Here is a 22,831-nt window from a genome sequence, read left to right on the forward strand (position 1 = left end):
TGGGCACGAGGTCGGCGGCGCGCCTAAGTATCCTCGATCAAGCTTGACAGCATAATGCGCGCTCTCGCGTTCCCCCGGATGCGTGTTTACTCAGTCTCCTCTCTCCACCCTTGAAATGAGAGCGGTACGGAGTGGAAGAGACATCGTTTTACAAGAAACCCTCCACGAACGGGCAGCCGAGATCGAGACCGCACGACAGACGAGGAAGAAGCACGAAGTGTCAAGGTGTAGCGCGAGGTTAAATTGATTCGAAATCGAGGTCAATTATCTCTCTATAACAAAAACTTCCGACACGGAGAAATCACGAACCTCTGAGGATGGAGCAGGCATACGGGGCTGGCAAGGCTGGCGGCACCTTCGATCCAATTACGTTCTTTCAGCAGCCGCAGACAATTCTTCGAATAGTGTCATGGGTGAGAGTGATTCTACTAATTGTTTAATTTAAGCGCGAACCCGAGTGTAATGTGATGACGCGTTAACGGCTTGTAATGCTTTACTCGCAAATTATTTCTTCAATTAATTTTTTTTCAGATTTTTTTTTTTAATTACACAGCTCTCTGGAATAGGTGATTCTGATTGGTAATTCGTGAAATTCAGTAGGCCTATATACAAATATTGCTGAAAACGACCGACTGTTTAGGGCAAAACTGTATAACTAATGGACCGGATCATATTGTACATAAATAATTATAATACTTGTTCTGTAGCTCAATTTCATGAATTTATTTGTAAAAAAGAGTGTTTGATCATGACTCAAGAAGCTCAGTATTCATAAAGGAAAAGTGGATTACTCTAACGTTAACGTTACCTGACAACGTTTGCTTCTTACCTTTGCAAGAGAGATTTCTGACTGCCTGTTTACTAACTGAACGATTTTAACACTGCTTATTTGATCATTTATTTCCTTAATCATATTTCAACTCAATCAAGTGGCTCCTTATTTGTTTAAAGCTGTGACTCTTGCATGAATGAGCATGAGTGCACTGTTTGCTGATATTACGTTTTGTGGATAGAGAGACACATGGTGAGGGGGTGGTGGGAGATTATAAGTGGGTGACTGATTTGGGGGAGGGGTGGCCAGGTGTCTGAAGTGGTGATTATTAAGCCACAACTATCCAATAGGTGGTATCATTCAAGAATAGAAATGATTTACCATTGAGAATCGATACATTTGCCTTTTTTAGGGGTTTGTAATATGAATGACCACTGATTCATTCATTGCTCATTTATAAAAAAAAAATATATATATATTTTCAATGGGAACATCTATAAAACAATTCCCTGGTTATATTCAACGTGAAGCTCCAATGAGCCAAATTCAAATCTTAGGCCATTTTTTAAAAATGCAAATGAGAATAATTATATGAATCGACATATAAATTATTGTTATTTATTTTATTTTTAATATTTTAGCATTAGTGTTATGTGTAGTGTATTCATATTTTTACTTTGATTTTATTTTTTGTTTTAGTTTTAGTGGTTTTGTTATGTGCTTTTGTATTTATTTATTTTTTTGTTATTTAAAAAAATATTTCTATTTAGCTTTAATTAATTGTTTTATTTCAGTTTTAATTATTTTAGGTACTCAACTTATTAATAATTCTAACTTGTATTTCAGTTCATTGCCAAGGCAACTTTTTTCATTTTAAGTGTCTTTTAAGTTTTTTTTAATCTAATATTTAAAAAATATATATTTCACTTTTATTGCAATTAACGAAAATAGTTTTTATTTTTAGGTAATTATAAAAACACATAAATAATACGGAGCCCCTAAATGGACATGGTGAAGGAAAAAAATATGAGATGGGAGGAAATTTTTTTGTCAATGATCTTGCCTGACCTAGCAAAATTTTTTGCATTCCCCCCGAGAAACTGCGTTCGTTTTCTTTTCAAAAAAGAAAATTTGTTCGCTCTCAAAGAACACAAAAGTTTTGCGAGCGAACAAATTTTCTCGGGGGAACGCAAAACATTTTATGAGGGAAGGCAAAAGCATTGACAAATAATTGTTCTCGCTTTCTCATTTTTTTATTTTATTTTAATCACCATGTGCCTTTAGGTGTTCCTTAAAACACGTTCTCTAAAAAAAATAATTTAAATATTTAAATGCTTTTGCAGCAATCATGAATGTCTAGAAAATTCATGGAAATGTATTGATCAAAAATGGTGGTTAGGTTTTGGCTGTATTGGATATATATGTGCAATATATTTTGTCAGTATGACTATTTTGGAGCTTTTTATGTATCCTGAATGTTCTTAGGTCAGCTGAAATACTTAAGTTGCTTCAGTTATTGTTCCTCTGTTTGTTTGAGTATCCCGAGATACTCCAGTACCAGTACTATGTGTTGGAGGTGGAATTTCCTGTTTTTCCAACCAATTGAGGATAGAGAGGCTGTTCGGGCAACCTGCATACATGTATACACACAGAAATGACACCCTTCACCTTTAAGTGGCGTGGATGTGTGTGTGTGCAGTGCTGTATGAAATCTTCAGGATGGATTGGAGGTGTATTCGTCTGATTCATACTCTCATTGGCTGAGTGAATGCTGCTGCGTTGGCATGACAACAATCAGAGACCTCAGGCTGGATACTAACAGGCTCACTATGAGGAAAATGAAAATAGATGAACAGTAAAGGCATTAATGGGATTGCCCCTAGAATATTTATTTGAAACCTTTCATTTATCCTATGTCTGATAACATTGTCTCTTTCCTTCTGTAAACGGTAACATTAGCATGCTGTAGTCATGATTCAGATCTGGTAGAAAATATGATGATGGATAGGCTTGGAGTCTTTCCTCATTGCTTGTTTGTAAACAGAGTCTCGCTTTAAAATCGATGATCTTTTGTATCTTTGACTGATGTGAGCAGTCTCTTTCACACAGGAAACTCCACTGACAAATATTTCACAGAAAGAGTTTGAAAACATGGGTGATGAAAAGCATCTTGGCAAGAATAAGCAGTAGTTCATTCATTTATTTTCCCAAGCTGCCACACTGTATTCAACCAGCATGTCTGTTTCTGTGAAACAGAATTACCACATAATTTTCCAGCTCGTCTGTTGCAATTGTTCTTCTTTTTTTTTAAGGATATATATTATAATCAGAACCCTTCCTGCCTGCCCAGTCCTTTACAGTGCGCATGTGATGCTTTAAATATAGCAGTCATTTTACTGTTGTCTGTTATGGGACTAATGGCACAGTTGAATACTGCTGCAGGGTGACACACTCTCCATTTCTCTCCATATGTCCACCTTTTTCCTGCACAGTTACTACGTCAAGGGTGAAAATATAGTTTACAGAGCCTCTTTATCTCTCTAACATTATTATCATAGTTTGTGATTCATTTATTTCCTGGCAGGATTTTTTCTTGTCTGGTTGTTGTGATATTCTGGCAATGGATCACTATTAACTCATGCATTATCTCATATCTAATCCACATTTATACCATCTTGCACTCTTATCCTGGATTCAAGTCAGTATTTAAAACAAAAAAGCTAAGTAGATTCAATGTGTTTAATGAATAAAAAAGAGAAAAATTAACAAGAAAAAAATAATAATTTGAATTTACATGCACCAATATAATATTAAAAATACATAGAAATACTGGATATACAGTAGGAGTGTTACGATATACTGGTATTGACAATAATCATGATATTTAAAAAATGAAATATCGTTGTTGTGTTAATTAGGGTGTCGCAATATAAACGTCACTCAGTGTCGAATTCTAGGTAACTATCTTGTTTAGACGGCATATTAGGAGGATTGCGCTGTCTTTCTGCTTAATTTAATTTAATGCAGAGTTTTAATTTTCTGTCATGATTGTGGAAAATTTCAGATTTGGCCACTGTACAGATTGTTGCTTTTATTTTGGTAGTCCTGAAACGGAAAATGTTACATGTAAACTGCTGATGCCTTTCTGTGTTTTATTATATTTACATCCCTCTGGGCTTTTAGTCCAAAAGTGTGCCCATTCAGATAAAAACATAAAAATTATTGTATGTTTACTTCAAATGTCTTTAGAGAGCCGTATTTTTTTCTTCTATTTTTACCCGAAATAGGGTGATGTGAGCATTATGGAGCACTAAACTCTCACGTGTAATGTATGATTCATTCATACGCCCTCGCGCAGAAAGTCCAACAGTGAGATTCATAAGAGTAATAAACCCTATGACATTCCAGGAAAACCCTAATATGGACAAAGACATCCATAGTTTACCTGTGTTTTTCAAGCCATCTTGGGTATTTTCATAAGGATTATGTATATTTATAATTCAATGCCAATCGACATGGCCTTTATCACTGTATAGAATACTATAAAATAATATAATAATAATAATATTATTATTATTTTCTGCTTCATTCTGTGATAATAAGCCTTTTGTATGCAATGGTGTGATTCTTTTTAAAAAGAAAAAAAAACTCAAAGAAAGTAAAGTTGAATTTGACTGATGGCATTTACTGCCACATGGACTAAAGTGAAGGTTTAGACTAGAGTGATGATGCAAACATATCATTGACTCTTGAATCAGTTCAATTAAATGGACAGTTTTAAGTTTGAACTGATTTAAAGGGGTCATATGATGTGATTTCTTGTTCTCCTTTTTCTTTAGTATTTTATGTAGCTGTTTGTGCATGTATAAGATCTGCAGAGTCACAAACCTCAAAGAGTCAAACCTAAAGAGATATTCTTTATAAAAGTTAAGGCTCAATGCCTTTCTAAAACGCTTCGTTCAAACATGCTCCCACATCTCTACATCAGTGTGTGGGGTCAGAGTTTCAGGACACCGCCCAAATGTATACGCAAAGAAAGAAGGCGTAACTTTTATTCTCGCTGTGTTATTGTTGCTGCCGGCGCCGCCATGTCGTGGAGACACTGTGTTTTTCCTTGCGAAAGCCAAACTACTTTGTTTGGCCTTCCAAAGAGGACACAGTTAGAAAACAGTGCTTAAAGGATTAGTTCACTTTAAAAAAAAAAAAACTTTTGCTGATAATTTACTCACCCCCATGTCATCCAAGATGTCCATGTCTTTCTTTCTTCAGTCAAAAAGAAATTAAGGTTTTTGATGAAAACATTCTAGGATTTTTCTCCATATAATGGACTTCAATGGGAACCAAACGGTTCAAGGTCCAAATGACAGTTTCAGTGCAGCTTCAAAGGGCTTTAAACGATACCAGACGATACATAAGGCTCTTATCTAGTGAAACGATTGGTCATTTCAAAAATAAATAAAAAAAGTTTAAGTTTTATAAGCACAAATGCTCGCCTTACTCTGTTCTGTGATGCGCGTTCGTGACGTCACGTAATATGCAATTGCACACAGAACCTGCGAGAGTACAAGGCCGGCTGTGATTCAAAAAAATGGGGCAATTCCATCTTTGCAAGTACATTCTGGCGCTTCTAACTCACAGACACAGACTGTAAGTATGTTTTCATATTTTAAGAATTTGCTATTGACTATTCAAACACGAGTTTTGAGCAGTATAGAGTAGCGCTATACGATGGAGCAGTATACAATGGGCTTTGTAAAAATCCTTGCATTTCAGAATGGCGGGGCATAGAGGAGCAACAATAATGTACAGTATGTGTAAAATAATGACTTTTTAACCTAAAACCGTGTAAACACATTCCATTAAACCAAATACACAAAATAATGTTCTTTTTATAACCATCATATGACCCCTTTAAGAATGTATGTCAGATTCAGGGGCGCCGTAACAGGGGGGAAGATTAGGACCTACTTACAACCCCCCAACCACAACGGCGCCTGATCAAAGTTGATATAATATATACGAATATTCATCAGCATGTTTGCTATTGTAGTTTTTATCAGAAGCACTATTACAATATATTTAACATGAAGTAAGCTATTTTGCAAATGTACCATTTTACCAATGCTGTATGATTTAATTTTCCTGTTTATAGCACAGCAGACCTATTGCTCTACTGTACGTATGACTGATGTTTATAAATATAATCTTGTTTCATGGGTCAGTGTTGCAGCATGGACACATGATTTCTGAATGCTGTGAAGCGATGGTCAGGTTGATTGTGTGGGGAAGCGCTATAGATGTATAGGTGGTCTTCATCTGTAGTCTTATGACTCAGTCTCTCTCTCTCTCGTGATCTCTCTTTCCCCGCATAGTGAACACAAGGTCAGGGAGATTAAAAGCGAGGGATTGGAGGGGGAGGGGAGAGTGATAGGCAAAGCTCGGCAGGCATGTAACAGACTGAGGATAAGAGAGAAAATTATATCTTTTCAGTGGTCAAGAAGACATCCTCACACCATCCAAACCATCAAAGACATAAAATGGTTTCTCTTTTTCATGCAATTAATTACAATAAATGGAAGCAAGCTTCAAAATGAATGCAAATGCACTATAAAACCATCATAAAAGTGGTCTATATGACTTTTGCAAGTTTGCTAAGGTAATCTGAAGCTTTGTTTAATAAAAATACAAAAATGTAAGTCTATATTCACTGACTCAGAATTGGATTAGTCTGAATTCAATGATTCATTCTGAACTGGGTCAAATGATTCATTAAAAAAAATGTGTTCATTACAGAATTGTAATTTTTCCTAGTTGGTTTTAGTTGATGTTAGAGCATCGCTGATGAGCTGTAGATTAGTTTTACTTTATTGTAGGTTTCCTATAACCTGTCATTGTCTTGGCCACTATCTAACATTACACAACTGGCTACAGGAACATCACTGTGCTTTGTATAAAGAGCCCTAATGAAAAACTAGACCGCTCTATTTGACTGTATTTCTCCTCTTAAAGTGTTGATTGATTTATTGGTGGATGAGCCATGGTTGCTGACTCTAAAATGGTGCAAGCACAAACCAGCCCCAGCTGATATGTCTGGATGATTGAAGAACCATAAATTACATTGAGGACCAATGAAAACCAATAAAATACAACACACTAAACTTGTGGGAGGTGCTAAACTCTACAAAATGTGACATGTATATAATATTTACTGGGTAGCACTTTATTAATCCACTGTAGGAAATTGAGGCATTACTGCTTTAAATGGTAAATAACAATACTGTACAGTATGATATGATTCAAAACAAAAACAGAATATAAGTTAAATGTATTGTAAAATGCTTAATGCTTATCAATATGCAAGCTTGGGAAAATAATTTGTATAGAATTTGGACTTTTATTTAAAGAGACTAGACAACCTCATTGTCACAATATAAACAAAAAGACAACTAAGACAAGAAACAAAAATTTTTAAACAAGTAATAAGTTTACAAATGATCAGTTTAAAACGTTTAAACATTCAAATGGCTTGTTTCGCATTCACACATGTGCCTTAAACATTCGAGTCAGGTTGAAAAAGAGAGCATGTAAAGCTCTGCTCCTAATGATCACAAGATCAGGATCCCGTGTGCTGCCTGTTACAATGCTTGCTTTCATTCACTCATTCGCAATGGAGCCTTGTGATCCAGACAGCTAATTAAAAGCATTCAAAATACTTGGCCAGTAGCTCCTTAATTTCACAGACTCAGAGAGAGAAATGTATTATTAAAAAAATCCTGTCTACAAGAACAACAACATGTTGTCATATGTACAATCAGTCAGCAGTGATACTGCTTAGTCATGTTATCTTGTGGCGCATATATAACCGTGACAATACTGCAGCTAACCTTACAATCACATCCATGTTGTGATTGTAAGGACTCAAGGGCAATTCCATGCAAAGGTCATCTTTACCATGAAAAAATAAAGTTTTAACCAAAAGAACAAACCCCTTTTTAAGTTGTCCATTTAGGTCTGTAATATACTGTATTAATGTGCTTTAACAAAAATTTTAAGAAAATTGCCTTGTTTATCCACCAGATATGAGGTGAGCAACAAATTACATTTTCAACCAGCCATATTTCATGCTTTCAAAAAAAGGTATCAAAGACCCCCCTTTTTAAACTTTATTTTAACAGTAAGCATTTTGCAGAAAGATGGAGGCATGCCTGAGAAATACATATACTAATTTGGCCATAACAGCACTGCCTGTTGAATTTATGAGGGCTATAATAAAGAGGTCTTGACGCTTCAGTGCACTGTCACGTCCATAACGTTTTAAAGGTTTAGTTTATTTAATATGACAGTTATAAATGCAAATAACTTGAAACTTTATTTACAAAGCTAAATTATGTTTATGTTTATTAGGATAGACATTTCATCTCACTACTTTGCTCTGAACAACCATAATAATGCGTTACGGACGTGACCGTTACAGACGCTTCATATTAAATCATGCATATGACTATTGTGATCTGTTTCAAGACAGAAATGATTTTATATATAAACTTGTGCGCGTCTCATAACAGAAACTCAACGTAGGCTATGCCTCTCAGAAATATAGCCTATCTATAGAAAGATTGCAAAGATCAAAACGAAAAGAAATGGGCAACTCTCTGATTGTGTAATCTGTATGTGCTTTTTCCACCACCACGTCCCTTTAGAGGCTCGGTACGATCACGCTGACAAAATAATAATAGGCTAATAATATTGCGTGTCAATTCTTTTGTCAAATCATATTTATACGAAATAAAATGTGATGATTTTGACTCGCGACTGTGCATTAAAATCCATAAACTGGCCGAAAACCGTGCGATCATTTAGACACAAAAAACGTAGGCGTTACATGATTGCTAGTGACTCACATCTACGGACAATAATGTCCATCTGTTCACCTGACTGTGGAGGAAACCTGTGATTTGAACTCCTATATGACAAACATTAATTGTTAATGTATTTTAATTTTGACTGTCTTCCGTAATAGTCTCTGCTTTATGTTCCGTATATGTGTTTATATTAGCCTATTCACGTCCTAGTCGAGAGGCGTCCTACAATTGCGCGAGGAACCTGATTGGTTTAGGCGCGAAACAGGCGCCCTCTAATTCGCTCGCGCTTCCTGTCATTCAAGCTCAGGTTTTGACAGCTCGAAGATAGCGTTATCTTAAATCTAAACACCTACCACAACGACAGATGGATAAAATGGTAAGATGATACTAAAAAACGCACACAATCAGGGAAAATAAATTGAATAAAAATCTAATTATATTAATGTCATATCAAATAGCCTTGTCACCTCAGAGTCATCACCTCAGATAAGATACCATGACAATATAACAACCTACTTTATAGCAGGCTATATGTGTGTGTGTGTGTGTGCGTGTGTGTGTGTGCGTGTGCGTGTGTGTGTGATGTATGTGTGTTTGTGTGTGTACACACATACATATTCACACATACATACATATACATCTGTTTGATCAAACAGATTCTATGTATTTCAGACGCGTCACATCCATAACAGGGTTTTTGTCACGTCCATAACGTTGGTTTTTCCTCATAATACACTTCATAACAATATATATATTTTAAACATTGATATTTTTATCTTCAGCTAAGACCCCTTCATCATGTGGATAGCAATATTTATACATTGAATTTAAAAGTTCACAGACCAAAGGAAATCGAACAGTATACCAAAAACTCTGTCATTTCCCGTCACATCCATAACGCATGCATATTTTCCTTTTTTGGGGGTGCTTAAATATATTTTAGAAAAACATATTTTGCCTATCAATTCCCCAGATTGGGTGCTCTGAGAATATGCATTTCCAATTTAAATATTGTAAGAAGTTTTTTTTTTCTGAGACATTTCACCTGTCATTATGAGTTCAAATGTCACATCCATAACGCTGGAATTACCCTCAATCAGACTACATCGAGTGTATCTTTTTTCCATTCGTTCCATTTCGACAACTCGATAGACGTGTCTTGGCATTCATTTTGGGACACATCGTATTTTTATTGCATCACAGTCAATACAGACTGCAAACCTACTTTCACAACTTCAGAAATGTTTTCTATATGTTCTAAAGATGCTCACTTTCTAAAATGCGATGCAAGACTGTTATGCCAGGTACAGACTACACAATATTTTTGTCTGTTACAATAGTCACTGTGTCAGATTATGCGATTTCGACTTCTAAATTCTTGCTGTGTCGTGCATAAGTAACGTCAGACTACACGTTGCTTCCCGACCAATCATCGCTTGCCGTCTTTAACGATGTGCGTAATGTCATCAAGAAGCTGGAACTAGCAACTGACTTCCCGAAATTTTAAAGGCTCCTAAGTTTGCTTTGGAGGTCTCCTACAACATGTTTACATGCATCAAAAGTTTCATTTTCTCATAATATACATTGCACATCACCACATTTTTCAACGATTCTCAAACGACTCGACGGATGAATCAGTCTCTCTAAATTCCTTCTTTCCCCCGAGCCTGCTCTGCTCTGCTCTGATTGGCCAGATGGCTCAGTCTGTTGTGGTTGGTCTACCGCGTACAGCGTGTTTCAGAAGCTAAACGCTATTACCATAACTGAACTTAAGGTCTGTCCGGAGGCTTCCGAAAGCTCAGTGATTGTACACAAGACATTAATGTTGACGTTGATTTTACCATATCAATCCGGACGTGAGTCAGATGATAAAACATTGGAAGAACTAGTTATTCAACCCGAACCTCCATCGCAAGTACGACTTGACCAGTCATTGGACATTTCTCAGTGATATGCTACTTAGTTTGAGGTAGATTATGAGATGTTGCAACTGTAATTCCTCACCATAAGCATTAACAAGTGTATGTCCACCAACAAACCGATCTGTATATTTATCATTTATTGTGGTGCACATGCGGTAACTGTATCAATAACGATGCATATGTTCACCCAGCACTAAAGTGGATGACGGATGTAACATACACATTTTAAACCAACTCTAGCTCCAATCTTTATCTTTACTCAAAGTAGTATGAACGACAGACAATCTGCATTAGACACAGTTTAGGTAATAGTGGCCCACAGTTGCTTAATAGAAGTATTTCAGTAAGACAGTAATAACGCGAGTTAGCCGGTAAGCCGAAAACGTAAACAATATAAACACAAAACTACACATTTTGAACACCCGGTAGAAAATATATGCATCTATAATTATTCATACTTACAGGTTGTAATTTTGAGGAGAAAGCTGGTCCAAATAAACTGGGTACTGACCCATCTTTCAAGAGCAAGCGTTTTGCGAATCCCACGTTTTGAGAGATTTGAGGGCTGGACAACGTACAACATAGGCGGGCATTATGCGAATGTATTTTCTAGTGACGTAGAACCCTCACGCAGTAGGATTTAAAATACAAATGACTCGTATAGGCGGTTTAGAGTTGATTCTTTCTTTTGGGAGACAATAACTATTTATCGTGCAGTTTCGGCTTTACAACTTTACAGAACGTTTACATTCACAAATAGCTGTATTACACACTGCATGAAAGGGAATATTCGAAAAACTATACGGGCACTTTAATGCTAATTCCAGTATTCACCGGGTTGTTAAAGCGCCTCTGCTATCGTTTGGCAAAATTTATATTTTTACACGGTCCCACTTTATATTAAGTGGCCTTAAGTACTATGTAGTAACATTTGAAATTAATAATTTGATACAATTGACTTATTGTGTACATACATGTTTTTACATTGTACTTATATTTTGAAAATACCTGCATGTAATTACAGCTGTAATTAATTTATGTAACTACATTTGTAATTAGACTGTTGACCCTTTCCTTACATCTTATAGCAACACTTTCTGTCGTTTTTCAACCTTCATAATATATTTCCAAGATCCTTGAGATGGCACATCGACTTACAATAGGTTGAATGACACGTCTGCCATAGCCTGACAGTATCTGTATCGCTTTTACTGGCACTATGTAACTTCGGGGTTCGGGTAGTAACCCGAGCACAAAAAGAACTACAAAATTCGACTGCTTTACAGCATACCTCACTTCCCCCACCACCCCCGACTTCCTCATATTCTGACGTGAGAGCCCAACTAGCGTTTGTTTGCCGTCTGTATGTTGTTGTCATGGCCGAAGCAGCAACAAAAACGAAGAAGGCAAAGGTTTTGTTGAAGGAGACTAGAAAGAGGAAAAAGGGAGAGTGACAAAATAAAAAGCCGGACGAGGATCAATATTGGTGCAGCGTTCGCGCGCTGACGTGAGCTAAAGGAGGAGGAGGGGTGCCCGACCGATGCTGACCTGGCCCTCATGCTGTTGGACTTCTAAATATATTGCTTGCATACTATCTCTATTTTTTCTAATTTGTTGTCTGCCTGGCCATGTTACGGAATCTATCTGGTCCTCCATTTATCTCCATGATAGGCATGTTTGTTTATTTATTTTTCTGGTGAAAGTGTCTTGCCTCAGGCTATAATGCAAATCGATTTTTCAAATTTGCTGATTAATCTATGGTAGCTTGATATTATAATATTGACGATATATGGCTATTACCTACCACACAAACATTGAATTGAATTAGCATATCCGTTATGTAAAACAGTAGCCAATAGGCTACTATAATGACGCTGTCTTGTAAACGTGAGCTACGCGATCTTTTGGCGTTTGAAAAAAAATAAAACCCATGAAATTATATTCATATGACATGCTGCAAAGTAGTGAAATGCAAATTGATCAACACAACATTGTGCTAAAACTTAAAACGACTTACCTCAAGTTCTATTTGCAAAATTGGTATACCATGTTGGCCTCTTTTCCCTAGCCATGACGACGTCCATATTCTCCTCTTTCGCTTCCTCAGCGCACATGAAAAACACAATTGCCAAAGTGCGATTCATCTTGCTCTTTGTTTACTACTCGCTCACTAGCTCATGCTGATAAATGTTTTAATATTCTTGATTATATGTGCTTGATCAAGATTAAGGTTTGAATGAGCCATTGAATCGTTATCTTAGGAGATTCAGGGTTTATTTGATTTAATGTTGTCATACCCCTTAACATTAGTTTAATGATAAAGCTGATTCTTGGGGTTAAATCATGGGCTTGTAGCTGACAATTAGGGAACAACTATGGGAGAGTTTGTTGGCAGCCAAGAGCATTTCAACTTAATTGCATGAGTGGAGTAATGAAGGACCTCTCTCGCACTCTCACACATTCAGACATATAGTACAGATGCACAGGCCAGCTGTTAAAACCTTAGCCTTTGTCAAAACTTGCCTTCATCCTCTTACATTTATTCATTTAGCTGACGCTTTTATCCAAAGCGACTTACAATTGCTATATTTCAGAGGTCGCACACCTCTGGAGCAATTAGGGGTTAAGTGTCTTGCTCAGGGACACATTGATGTCTCACAGTGGATTCGAACCCGGGTCTCTCACACCAAAGGCATGTGTCTTATCCACTGCGCCATCACCTAAATAGGCACTTGTTATCATGGAAGTGACAAATATACCCTAGCTTCCCTGTAGAAAACAAACCCAGTAGAAAGCAACAAAGTCAGATTAAAAGCAGATGTACACATGAATCAATCAGGGATGTTTGTGGTGATAGATGGCATCTGCACACAATGTTTTCAGCCAGAAGTTGTGGTTGGCTGCGAGAAACAGTTTAATTTCCTTTGTTTGTATACTAGAAAAGCTGAAATCAGCACTATAAATAAAATAATAATATATAAAGTTTTTTTATTATAATTATTAAATCACTGACTATTTTAGCATATCAACATAACTCCGAAAACCAAGCAAATTATAAAGTTCTGTTTGTGGGTATCTAGTTTACTTTCTTCTAAGTGCCTTGGGCAAAATTGACAATTCTTATTTTTAATGGAATATTGCAGTATTTATTATAAATGACTGATCCATGCACATCGTTATTGATTTAAAATTCATGTGCCTTCATATTCTTTAATCAAAATAACTTCCCCTTCATGGTGCAGCGACATCTTTTCCCTGATGACGTGTTTACTGGCATGAGGGCGGGACAACCTGTCACTCACATGGCATCACAGCAATAGCAAGCCAGAACCATCCAACAATCCAATCAGTTCCTGATCAAGTCTCACTCTACATTTTTACCCGTTCAAGAAGCATATACATCACAATAGGGAAGTTTCTTTTTCTGAAACAAATTTCTGTTTCATGCTGACTTTACTAACAAAAGTAAAATTAAACTGGCAAACATTTACAAATCCAGTAATTTGTTCCTCTTCAAAATCGCTTCTTGTATTAAACTGGTACATTGCATTTCACATCTTCTCTAGCCTGTGTACTAATCTTGCTTACACTTTAAACTTGGCATTGTGTACGAGGGATACTGTTGGCTGTATGAACAATGTGAATATGCAGCAAAATAACCCAGGATTAAAAATGAAAGTGTGAAGTCCAAATTCTCATATTTTCTTTCCACATTTTCCCTTCATGGTCTCCTTCTTTTAATTCTCCACCTCAGATCTTTTCCATCGTGATCTTTGGATGCATTGCTAACGAGGGCTATACAAACCGTCCAGAAGAGGTCGAGGAATTTTGCATCTTTAACCGCAACCAGAACGCCTGTAACTATGCCGTTGGAATGGGATCCCTGGCCTTCCTCTGCTGTGCTGCATTTATGGCACTGGACATCTACTTTCCTCAGATAAGCAGCGTCAAAGACCGCAAGAAGGCTGTGTTAGCTGATATTGGAGTTTCAGGTAAACTGCTGATATGAATGGAAGTATTGCATATCAATATTTTATATCACTAATAAGATGCATTTACTGCAAGGCTCCTGCTGAATCTGCCTGACTTTTCTTTTTCTTTTTTTTTACTAACCACACATTATATTTTATTATTTTGAACACTTATAAATTATTTTATGTGGCTCTAAGAAGGTTTTAATAATGTTTCCTTTATACATTTGTTTCTAAGGTCTTCTTGGCTCAAAAGCACACTTAGAGTCTAGGGCTGCATCCCTAAAGCTTAGGAAGCTGACTTGTTGCGTTGCTGCCTGGTCAGCAATGATTTAGCCGGCAGTGTTTGCGCACAAAGGTCTCTCACAAAACTGATATAGGACAGACTTATTATGCAGCATAGTGGTTTAAGGATCTACAACAAAGTAGTGAGAGCATTGGTGATAACAAAGCAAATTTAATTACTACAATAGTAATTTCACACTAGAAATTACATCAAATGTGGAATTTTATTCAAAAACGTACATATACACACAAACTAACCGCAACTTTCAGATGCCATCTTTATTTTTTAGCTCAACTGTCACAGAATCAAATGCACAGGATTGTGGGATATCATAGGCAGCGAAGGATACATCTATGCTGCCTTCAAAAATCAATCAGATGAAGGTATCTTGTTGCCTTCTACCTCTAGCTTTCGGATGCAGCAGTGATCCGAACTTCCTGTACCGCAGCATTACTTTAAGACACTGCCCTCTGTTGGTAAAATGTAACTGCTTCTAGATTTACTGCAGTGCTATGCTGGATTTGTGGTGCAATGGCGCCATCTATACCTGTAAATAAAAATTGAATGTTTTTATCAGACCTTCTGTATATATTGAATACTATATTCTATCAATCTGTTTTAGGTTAGTTTGTAGATCATTTTATATTTATTTGTGGGGGGTTTTATTTGTGTTTTTTTTTTTTATCAAAGGCATGTATTGCTGTTTATTGATCTGAAATTCTGAACCTTTTTCCCTTTTTTCTCTCAGCCTTCTGGTCTTTCGTGTGGTTTGTGGGATTCTGTTTCCTGGCCAATCAGTGGCAGGTGGCTAAGCCAGACGACAACCCCCTCAAAGAGGGCGGAGACGCAGCCAGAGCAGCCATCACCTTCGCCTTCTTCTCCATATTTACATGGGTCTGTACTGAGAATATTTCAATTTTAGTTTCGGTCATTTCTTTCAGTAAGTTTTTTAATTTGAGTTTTTTCATCTAAAAATTCCATTTAATCTAATAGTTTAAATAAATAAAATTATTTATTTAAAACTTTATTTTAATCACTGAAAATCATTTTTTTATCATTTTAGTTTTTTAGTTTTTTTATCATTTACAATATAAACACTGACACACCAAAACTAAAAACATTCATGACTCACTTGACCAAAATGTTAATTTTATACATTTAATATATTATATTAGATATTTAAAACATATTTTATTTATATTTGTTTTAAAGCTACAATATGTAAGATTTTTGTAATAAAATATCCAAAAATCACTTGCACAGTGTGATATATTTCCTGCAGTTGTGTACATACAATATCCTAAAAGTTCCCAAAGATTTTTAATTTAAGAGAAATTCCCATTTTAAATAATGGCTCGTCCCTGTTCACTTGTCGCCTGTAATATCCTTGTATCCCTGGTTCTGCTTGTACTGCCATAGTGACCATGGCGACAGATGTGGACAACTGCGTTACGTCTAGCGGTACACTCACACTGTTGTTGTTTCGTTCAAACATTATGGACCATGGCAAGCATACTTTGGGGCAAAAGGAGAAATAAAACGAGGATCAATATCAGCGTGGCGTTTTCGAGATGCCGAGAGCTGTGACAAACTTCGACTTGACAGAGACGCCACTCTTGCATGTACTTTATTAGACAGGTGAGCAAATGTACATACAACTAATCAATGTTATATAGCTCAACATGATGAAATGTTAGAATATGATCAGTATGTTATTCTAATGTTGATCTAGCTTACTGCTAGTCTCATATAGACAAACTAACACATAGAATAACATTATAACTTTCAACACACTCAAATGCAGCTTAGTTTGATAGTGTAGAACAAGTTTAATTCGTCTAATAAACTGACCTGTGTGAGTATTAATTCAGCACTTGCGGGTAGTTCAGTAGAAGGAAATGTCCTTATTCCTTTATATCCGTGGGACTCGCGTGTGGCGCTGATATCTGTCTCTCATTAGCAATCGTGACCTGCTTCATACCACAGTCATGATAAAAAACATCAATGTTTTCACTCATCCATAAACATTATTAGATCCATCAGCATGACGACAAGTTCCATAATTCCGCTTATCACTGCGTCATCAACCTATGCCTTTGTTATTGTAAGAGGTAAGCGACCCCTAGCGGCGAAAAAAATTACATTTGTAGCTTTAAAGTAATTACACTAACTTCCAATGAAGGTAAAATATTTCTAATACATTCTCATCAACTGAAAATGCAATCTCTTTCCATCTAAATATCCAGAGACAACGTTTACATTGAAAATTATTTATTTGTGTTATCCAGTCTTAAGTTCTTTTCATGTTTTCAGCAAAGCTTTTCTGCATATTTTCTCTTTCAGCTGAAAATTTGTTAGATTGCATGCCTGTCTTTCTTCTCAATGAATGACCTGTGAACATCAACACAGCTTCATTCTCTAATCTACTTTCTGTACTTTTCCAGAGAATTATTTACCCCAGTAATCTTTGCCTCACTGTTTGCATATATCCTTCTAACCTCTAATCTCTCAAAGCACTTCTCTTACAGAAACCACCCAGCTGCATCCATAAGATTAACCCAGTGTTGTTGAAATGTTTTACCAGTCATACTTTCTGTTGATCGCTGGCTCTGGCCGATCTGTTTTTCTCTAGGGTGTTCTTACACTGCTGGCCCTGGAGCGCTTAAAGAAAGTCTCGTTTGAAGAGGAATACGACAAACTGTTCACCCCTCATACGCCACCTCCATTTGTCTAACATTTACCACACACATACTCACTTGTTTACTATACCATAGACATCAACTACAAAAGCACCCTTCAAATCTTACACTCACCAATGAATACCAATGAAGATATTAAATGTTATCTGTTTGTTTGTTTGTTTGTTTGCTTGCCATGTGAAGAGCCACATCAAGTGCCATATCAAGCCCTAAACCACCTTGTATGAACTGGGAAGAGTTTCAAATAACATTTCAACACATATCTGCCTGGAATTATGAAGTTATGAAAGACATAATTTTTCTTCATTTTATTATACTAATGGTACTTTGTTATTATATGCAGATTATCTCTTGGGGTTAAAGGTACACTTCCGTTCAGAGGTTTGGGGTCAGTGAGATTTTTTTATTTGATTTTTTTTTTATTTTAGAAAAATACTTTTTATCACATAAAAATGTATCATGTTTTCCACAAAACTGTTAAGCAGCACAACTGTTTTCAACATTGATAATAATAAGAAATGTTTCATGAGCATCAAGTCATCATGTTAGAATGATTTCTGAAGGATCATGTGACACTGAAGAATGATGCTGAAAATTCAGCTATGAGATCACAGGAATTGATCATTATTTACTCAAAAATATAGCAAAAAGAGTAATATTGTGAAATATTATTGCAATTTTCTATTTTAATTTATTTTATTAAAACAATATTACTCTTTTTGCTATATTTTTGAATTTTAATTGCAGCCTTGGTAGCATAAGAGACTCCTTTCGAAAACAATGATTAATTTTACCAACCACAAACTTTTGAAGGGTAGTTTATGTGCCAGATAATCTGTTTTCTCCAGAAAATTATTATTTGATTGTTTTTTAAATTGTGGTTTTGTAACGTTATGGAAGGTTGTCTACAAGATATCCCATCCTGATACATTGTCTGAAATACACTATTTCCCTCTCATTTGCCTCTATTGTTGCCATTGCATTTCATGATCTTATTTTTGTTTACAATTGAGGTGCTGTTATTGCTATCTATGATGTATATTTATCCTTTCTGATAGATCTTATAATGTACTGACAGATATTGTTTGATTAAACTCTATTAAGTTTGACTCAAGTTCTACATTTTGTTTTGGATGTTGGTTTTCTATGTGTTAGCCACTCTTAGCACTGTTAGCATTTCCTAAATTTATTCTTGACTCTGTTAAGATTAAAGCTGACTAACCATCTTAAGCTTGTATCTTAATCAAACTAATGTTTCATTTCTTTCTCTTTTCCCCCCTCTCCCTCTCCTTCCCATACTGTCATTCTCATTCCCTCCTTCCAATTAAACCTTACATGGCTTCCTTAACTGATGCCTTTTCATTGACTATTCACCATCCAACTGAAAAAAAAAAATCTGCCTAATCCTGTAATTTCCATTGCTAATCCCTCTGATCCCACCCTCTAAACCTCCTTCTGGCATCTTCATTTTCCTAAAGGCTGGTCAAGCTTTCCTTGGTTTCCAGAAATACAAATTAGGCGCAAGCTCCTCTCTCTTCTCTCAGGACTACACTGATCCCAGCCAGGATCCCGCAGGAGCGCCCACTGCTGGCACGGAGTACACTGGATACACCCCCGACATGGAGGCTAATTATGACGGCTCTGGTGGATACCAGAACCAAGACTACTAAGGTCAAGTATAAAGATGTACACAACAGCCTTAACAAGCTAGGCTGATGGGGTTAGGGAAACAAAATAAAGGGCGAAAAGGACAAACATGAACTTTGGGCACTTGAGGTAGAATATGGGGACCAAAGCAGACTGATAGGAATTCAGGGGTTTGTTTGCTATAATAAACACTTGTGGAATTTATAGTGGGTTTGGGGCGTTTCAAACACTGAATGAGTGTTTCGTTTAGTCTATAAAATATGATATTTTGCAGATTGGGGACTGTGGCACAAGATCTCTCAAAATGTTTTTGGGTTTTTTTACAGGACATTTTGACTTTGGGGTTATGGGTTTGGGGGAAATTGATTGGTTAGCAGTGTCCTCCTGAGCAAACTCTACAAAGTGTCCATTATAGAATACAGACCTTTACTTTGGTTTATTACACTTAATTCCTCTAAACTAAACTGATAGAAGTTTGTCTCTAATAGGCAAAGAAGCTAACTAGTTTTGGTCATACATATGACAAAATCTGACCAAACGAAATGTTTCTAAAGACCACAGTGTCTTTTTGTTGGTAAAGTGTTGGTGATACAATAGAACATTACATTAACCTTTAACCTGTCACTAGAACACATTCTCCATTGATAGCTCTGTGCTGCCATTTTGTCAATGTGGTCTTAAATTATCTTTTTTTTTAACAATATCAGGTCTAGGAATAAATCACTATCTGCATTGTTCACATAGAACGTACAAAGAGGAGAAAGAGGAGTACTATATGTCAGAATAGTACATGATGTAATACAGAGAGTGAAAGTAAAAGAGGCTATTGCAAGTGAATTCTGTGAGAGCTGCTGAACTGTAAAGTTGTGCGGCTTTATTACATTATTTAAGGTCTGTTTCTTTCCATGTGCACATTGGCCCTAAACAGTGTTTGGACACTTAAGCAACACTTAAATATATGGCTGTCACATTGCACAAAATACCAAACCAAGTGTCAAATATTTTAAAGAAATACTGCACAAACACACTTTTCAATCAAAGTTTTTTTAATTGAATTTTTAAATATAGGCTATATGCTACTGTAAGGTGCAGTCACATTTTGCGGGCAAAAAAAAGTCCAGTGAGTATAATGTTGTCAACAGTGTAGCGATGTATGAAGCACACCTTACACAGGAGCCACTTTCAAAACAAGCAGCTTTCTTTTCAGCTAACAAGGCACAATAGCGTGACCAACCTCAAATCTGATGCGAAATCTAAGGTGTAAAACTTTCTCCCTCTCACAAAATTTCAGATGCAAATTCCGAATGAAATGACTGGATTTCGCCCGCTGAAATGCGCCGAACATCTGATGAACACCTGTGGTTACTTTGCTAGGATACCCGTGCAAACTTGAGGTGAAAATACCACTACAAGTCACAGTGGGGTCAGTTCATGCAACAAAAAAAAAGAAGTGTGATTAAGAGTCCACATATGTTTTGGGCCGCTGTGCATGTCATTGTCAACATGGTGCACGTTTACATTTTTATGACAGTGATCTAGACATGATGACTTTTGATGTTATTGATGTCTTTAAATCACGAATGTAAACATATGTGGTGCAACACTAAAATTCATGAGACTTTGAGACACATTTTTGAGAAGGAAAATGGCCAGACTAGCGCTTAGCTTCAGAAGCAATGAAATTAAAGTATGCTTCACTCAAAAATGTTAACAAAAAGACGTAGAGCCCCTGAGCATGAAAAATTTGTGCTAATGACTAACAACTCAAATCCAGCCAATACCTCACAGTGAAGCTACAGTATAGGAAGAACAGATTAATAGACTAGTATCAATCTTTAGGGCAAATGTTCATGTCATTATAATGGTCTGACACTTGTGAAAATAGTATTCATCATTATGTATCCTAACAAGTTTCTTTGTAGCACCCTTAACATAGTGTTATCTGGCCATCTTTTTCTATCATTTAATATTTTATTTTTGATCATAGTTACTGTAATAACTTTTGCACTAGAGCAGCAGGTCATGCATTACAGATATATAATTTTCTTATTTTAAATTGAGTTCTGAAACGATGTTCATAATTATGTACCTGAATATATAAAACCAGCATATTTTTATTTAATGACAAAGATGTAATATAATCCAGTACACAAACATATCTTTATACATTTATTACTAAAATATTTATCAAAAATAATAATAGTATGTATTTCGCATTTAAAGTTGTCATAGAATAATATTTATCCTTTCTCTAAGTGAAATTGTTTTCTAAATCAGCAAACTTTTTATTTGATTTCTTGTTTATTTTAAAATCTTAAAAAGGAACGCTACAATACAATCAGTTATATAGGTGATGTATCAGATGTGTTATTATATAATGTATATGTGCAGTTATGGAGCTGGGATACAAAATAGTGTAAATTCTTTTGATGTGGTGACTGTCCATTAACTGAATCACCAGGTTAAAATGGCTCAGTGTATTTTGTCCTGTCTTGTATGTTGCTTGTCTCATAAATGTTTGATATAGATGACAATAAAATAAATTGACTGATGGAAATAGTTTCCAATTCTTTTGAATACTTTTGTATTTTGTATTTCATGTGTCCCTACACACTTAAATCATGCTTAAAAAGGGTAGTGCTTTAAAATAAATTTGACTTTGATCATTGCAATGTAATGCAATGACATTTATTCATATTTAGGCCTGAACATGCATGACGGGAAACAAATTTAGAGTGTAAATCATAAACAGTAGCAACTTCATTCCTGGTCTGATGTCACATTTCCTGGTTCTCATGTGTAACTCTTCATGACTGCCATTACATTTCCATGTACCATAATGTGCTGAGTGACCACATTGCAGGAGAGGGGCATCACAAAAGTGAGATCAGTTCCTGTAATCGCCCACTGCGTCACTGAGACAGCAGTCAATGACAGACAGGGGACAGAATGTGTGTAACATGAGAATACAACTGTACCATCCTCTATACACAGAGCACTATATTCATCTGATGAGTGAATACAGCGCTTGCACTCACTGAACACATGCTATGACCACACTTTTCCATATTAACCATATTTGGGTTGTTTGGGGGAAAAAAGTTAATTAAATATTTTTTAATCTTGATCTGTAACCAGTGGTAGTTTTGCAAAACCTTCCAGTTAAATGTGCTATGTTTCATCTCCTGAAATAAATAAATATAGCAGCATAGTAGTCTTTTTTCTGTGATAATTCATATTTAAAAAATGTCTTTTGAAAGAGATTATGTGTGCAAAAGAAGATTACCAGTAAAGAACAGTTGCTGCAACATGTTTATAATCTCCTGTCTGGTTCCAGATCCGAACACTGTTTAGTTTCCATTGAGAGACTTTCCATGTCTGTTAATAGGATCATGGGGGAACAACTGTCATGCTGATACAACATGATCTAGCATCTGAGCATCCGCAACAGAATCCGTTCAGATAATAACTGGACATTTTAATATTAGATAAGACAAATTTGATTGTACTTTGACGTTGATTACTTTACAACATTTAGAGATAGATTGATAGATATGTGTCATGAAAACGTGAGTTGCTGGGGATTTCTGAAGTCTTCATATTCATGTTCCAGTACTGTACTGTGTGTGTGTGTGTGTGTGTGTGTGTGTGTGTGTGTGTGTGTGTGTGTGT

At 36.1% G+C, this 22,831-nt stretch overlaps 1 protein-coding gene across 2 annotated transcripts; it reads left to right on the top strand.

Moving 5' to 3' along the window:
- Positions 1 to 101: 101 nt before the first annotated feature.
- syngr1a (synaptogyrin 1a) lies at positions 102 to 21,716 on the top strand. Of its 2 annotated transcripts, XM_077212232.1 has the most exons (5): positions 102 to 413; positions 14,311 to 14,548; positions 15,562 to 15,707; positions 18,991 to 19,183; positions 20,451 to 21,716. In XM_077212232.1, the coding sequence occupies exons 1-4, from the start codon at positions 318 to 320 to the stop codon at positions 19,180 to 19,182; spliced, it is 672 nt and encodes a 223-aa protein (XP_077068347.1). In that variant the 5' UTR covers positions 102 to 317; the 3' UTR covers position 19,183; positions 20,451 to 21,716. The 2 variants fall into 2 exon arrangements, with proteins under 2 accessions (XP_077068347.1, XP_077068348.1); XM_077212233.1 differs by having other exon boundaries at positions 107 to 413; positions 17,446 to 21,716.
- The last annotated feature ends 1,115 nt before the right edge of the window (positions 21,717 to 22,831 follow it).

This window comes from Siphateles boraxobius, unplaced genomic scaffold (genome assembly GCF_051911475.1).
Source record: "Siphateles boraxobius isolate OS27281-9 unplaced genomic scaffold, OSU_SipBor_1 66, whole genome shotgun sequence".
Taxonomy (NCBI): domain Eukaryota; kingdom Metazoa; phylum Chordata; class Actinopteri; order Cypriniformes; family Leuciscidae; genus Siphateles; species Siphateles boraxobius.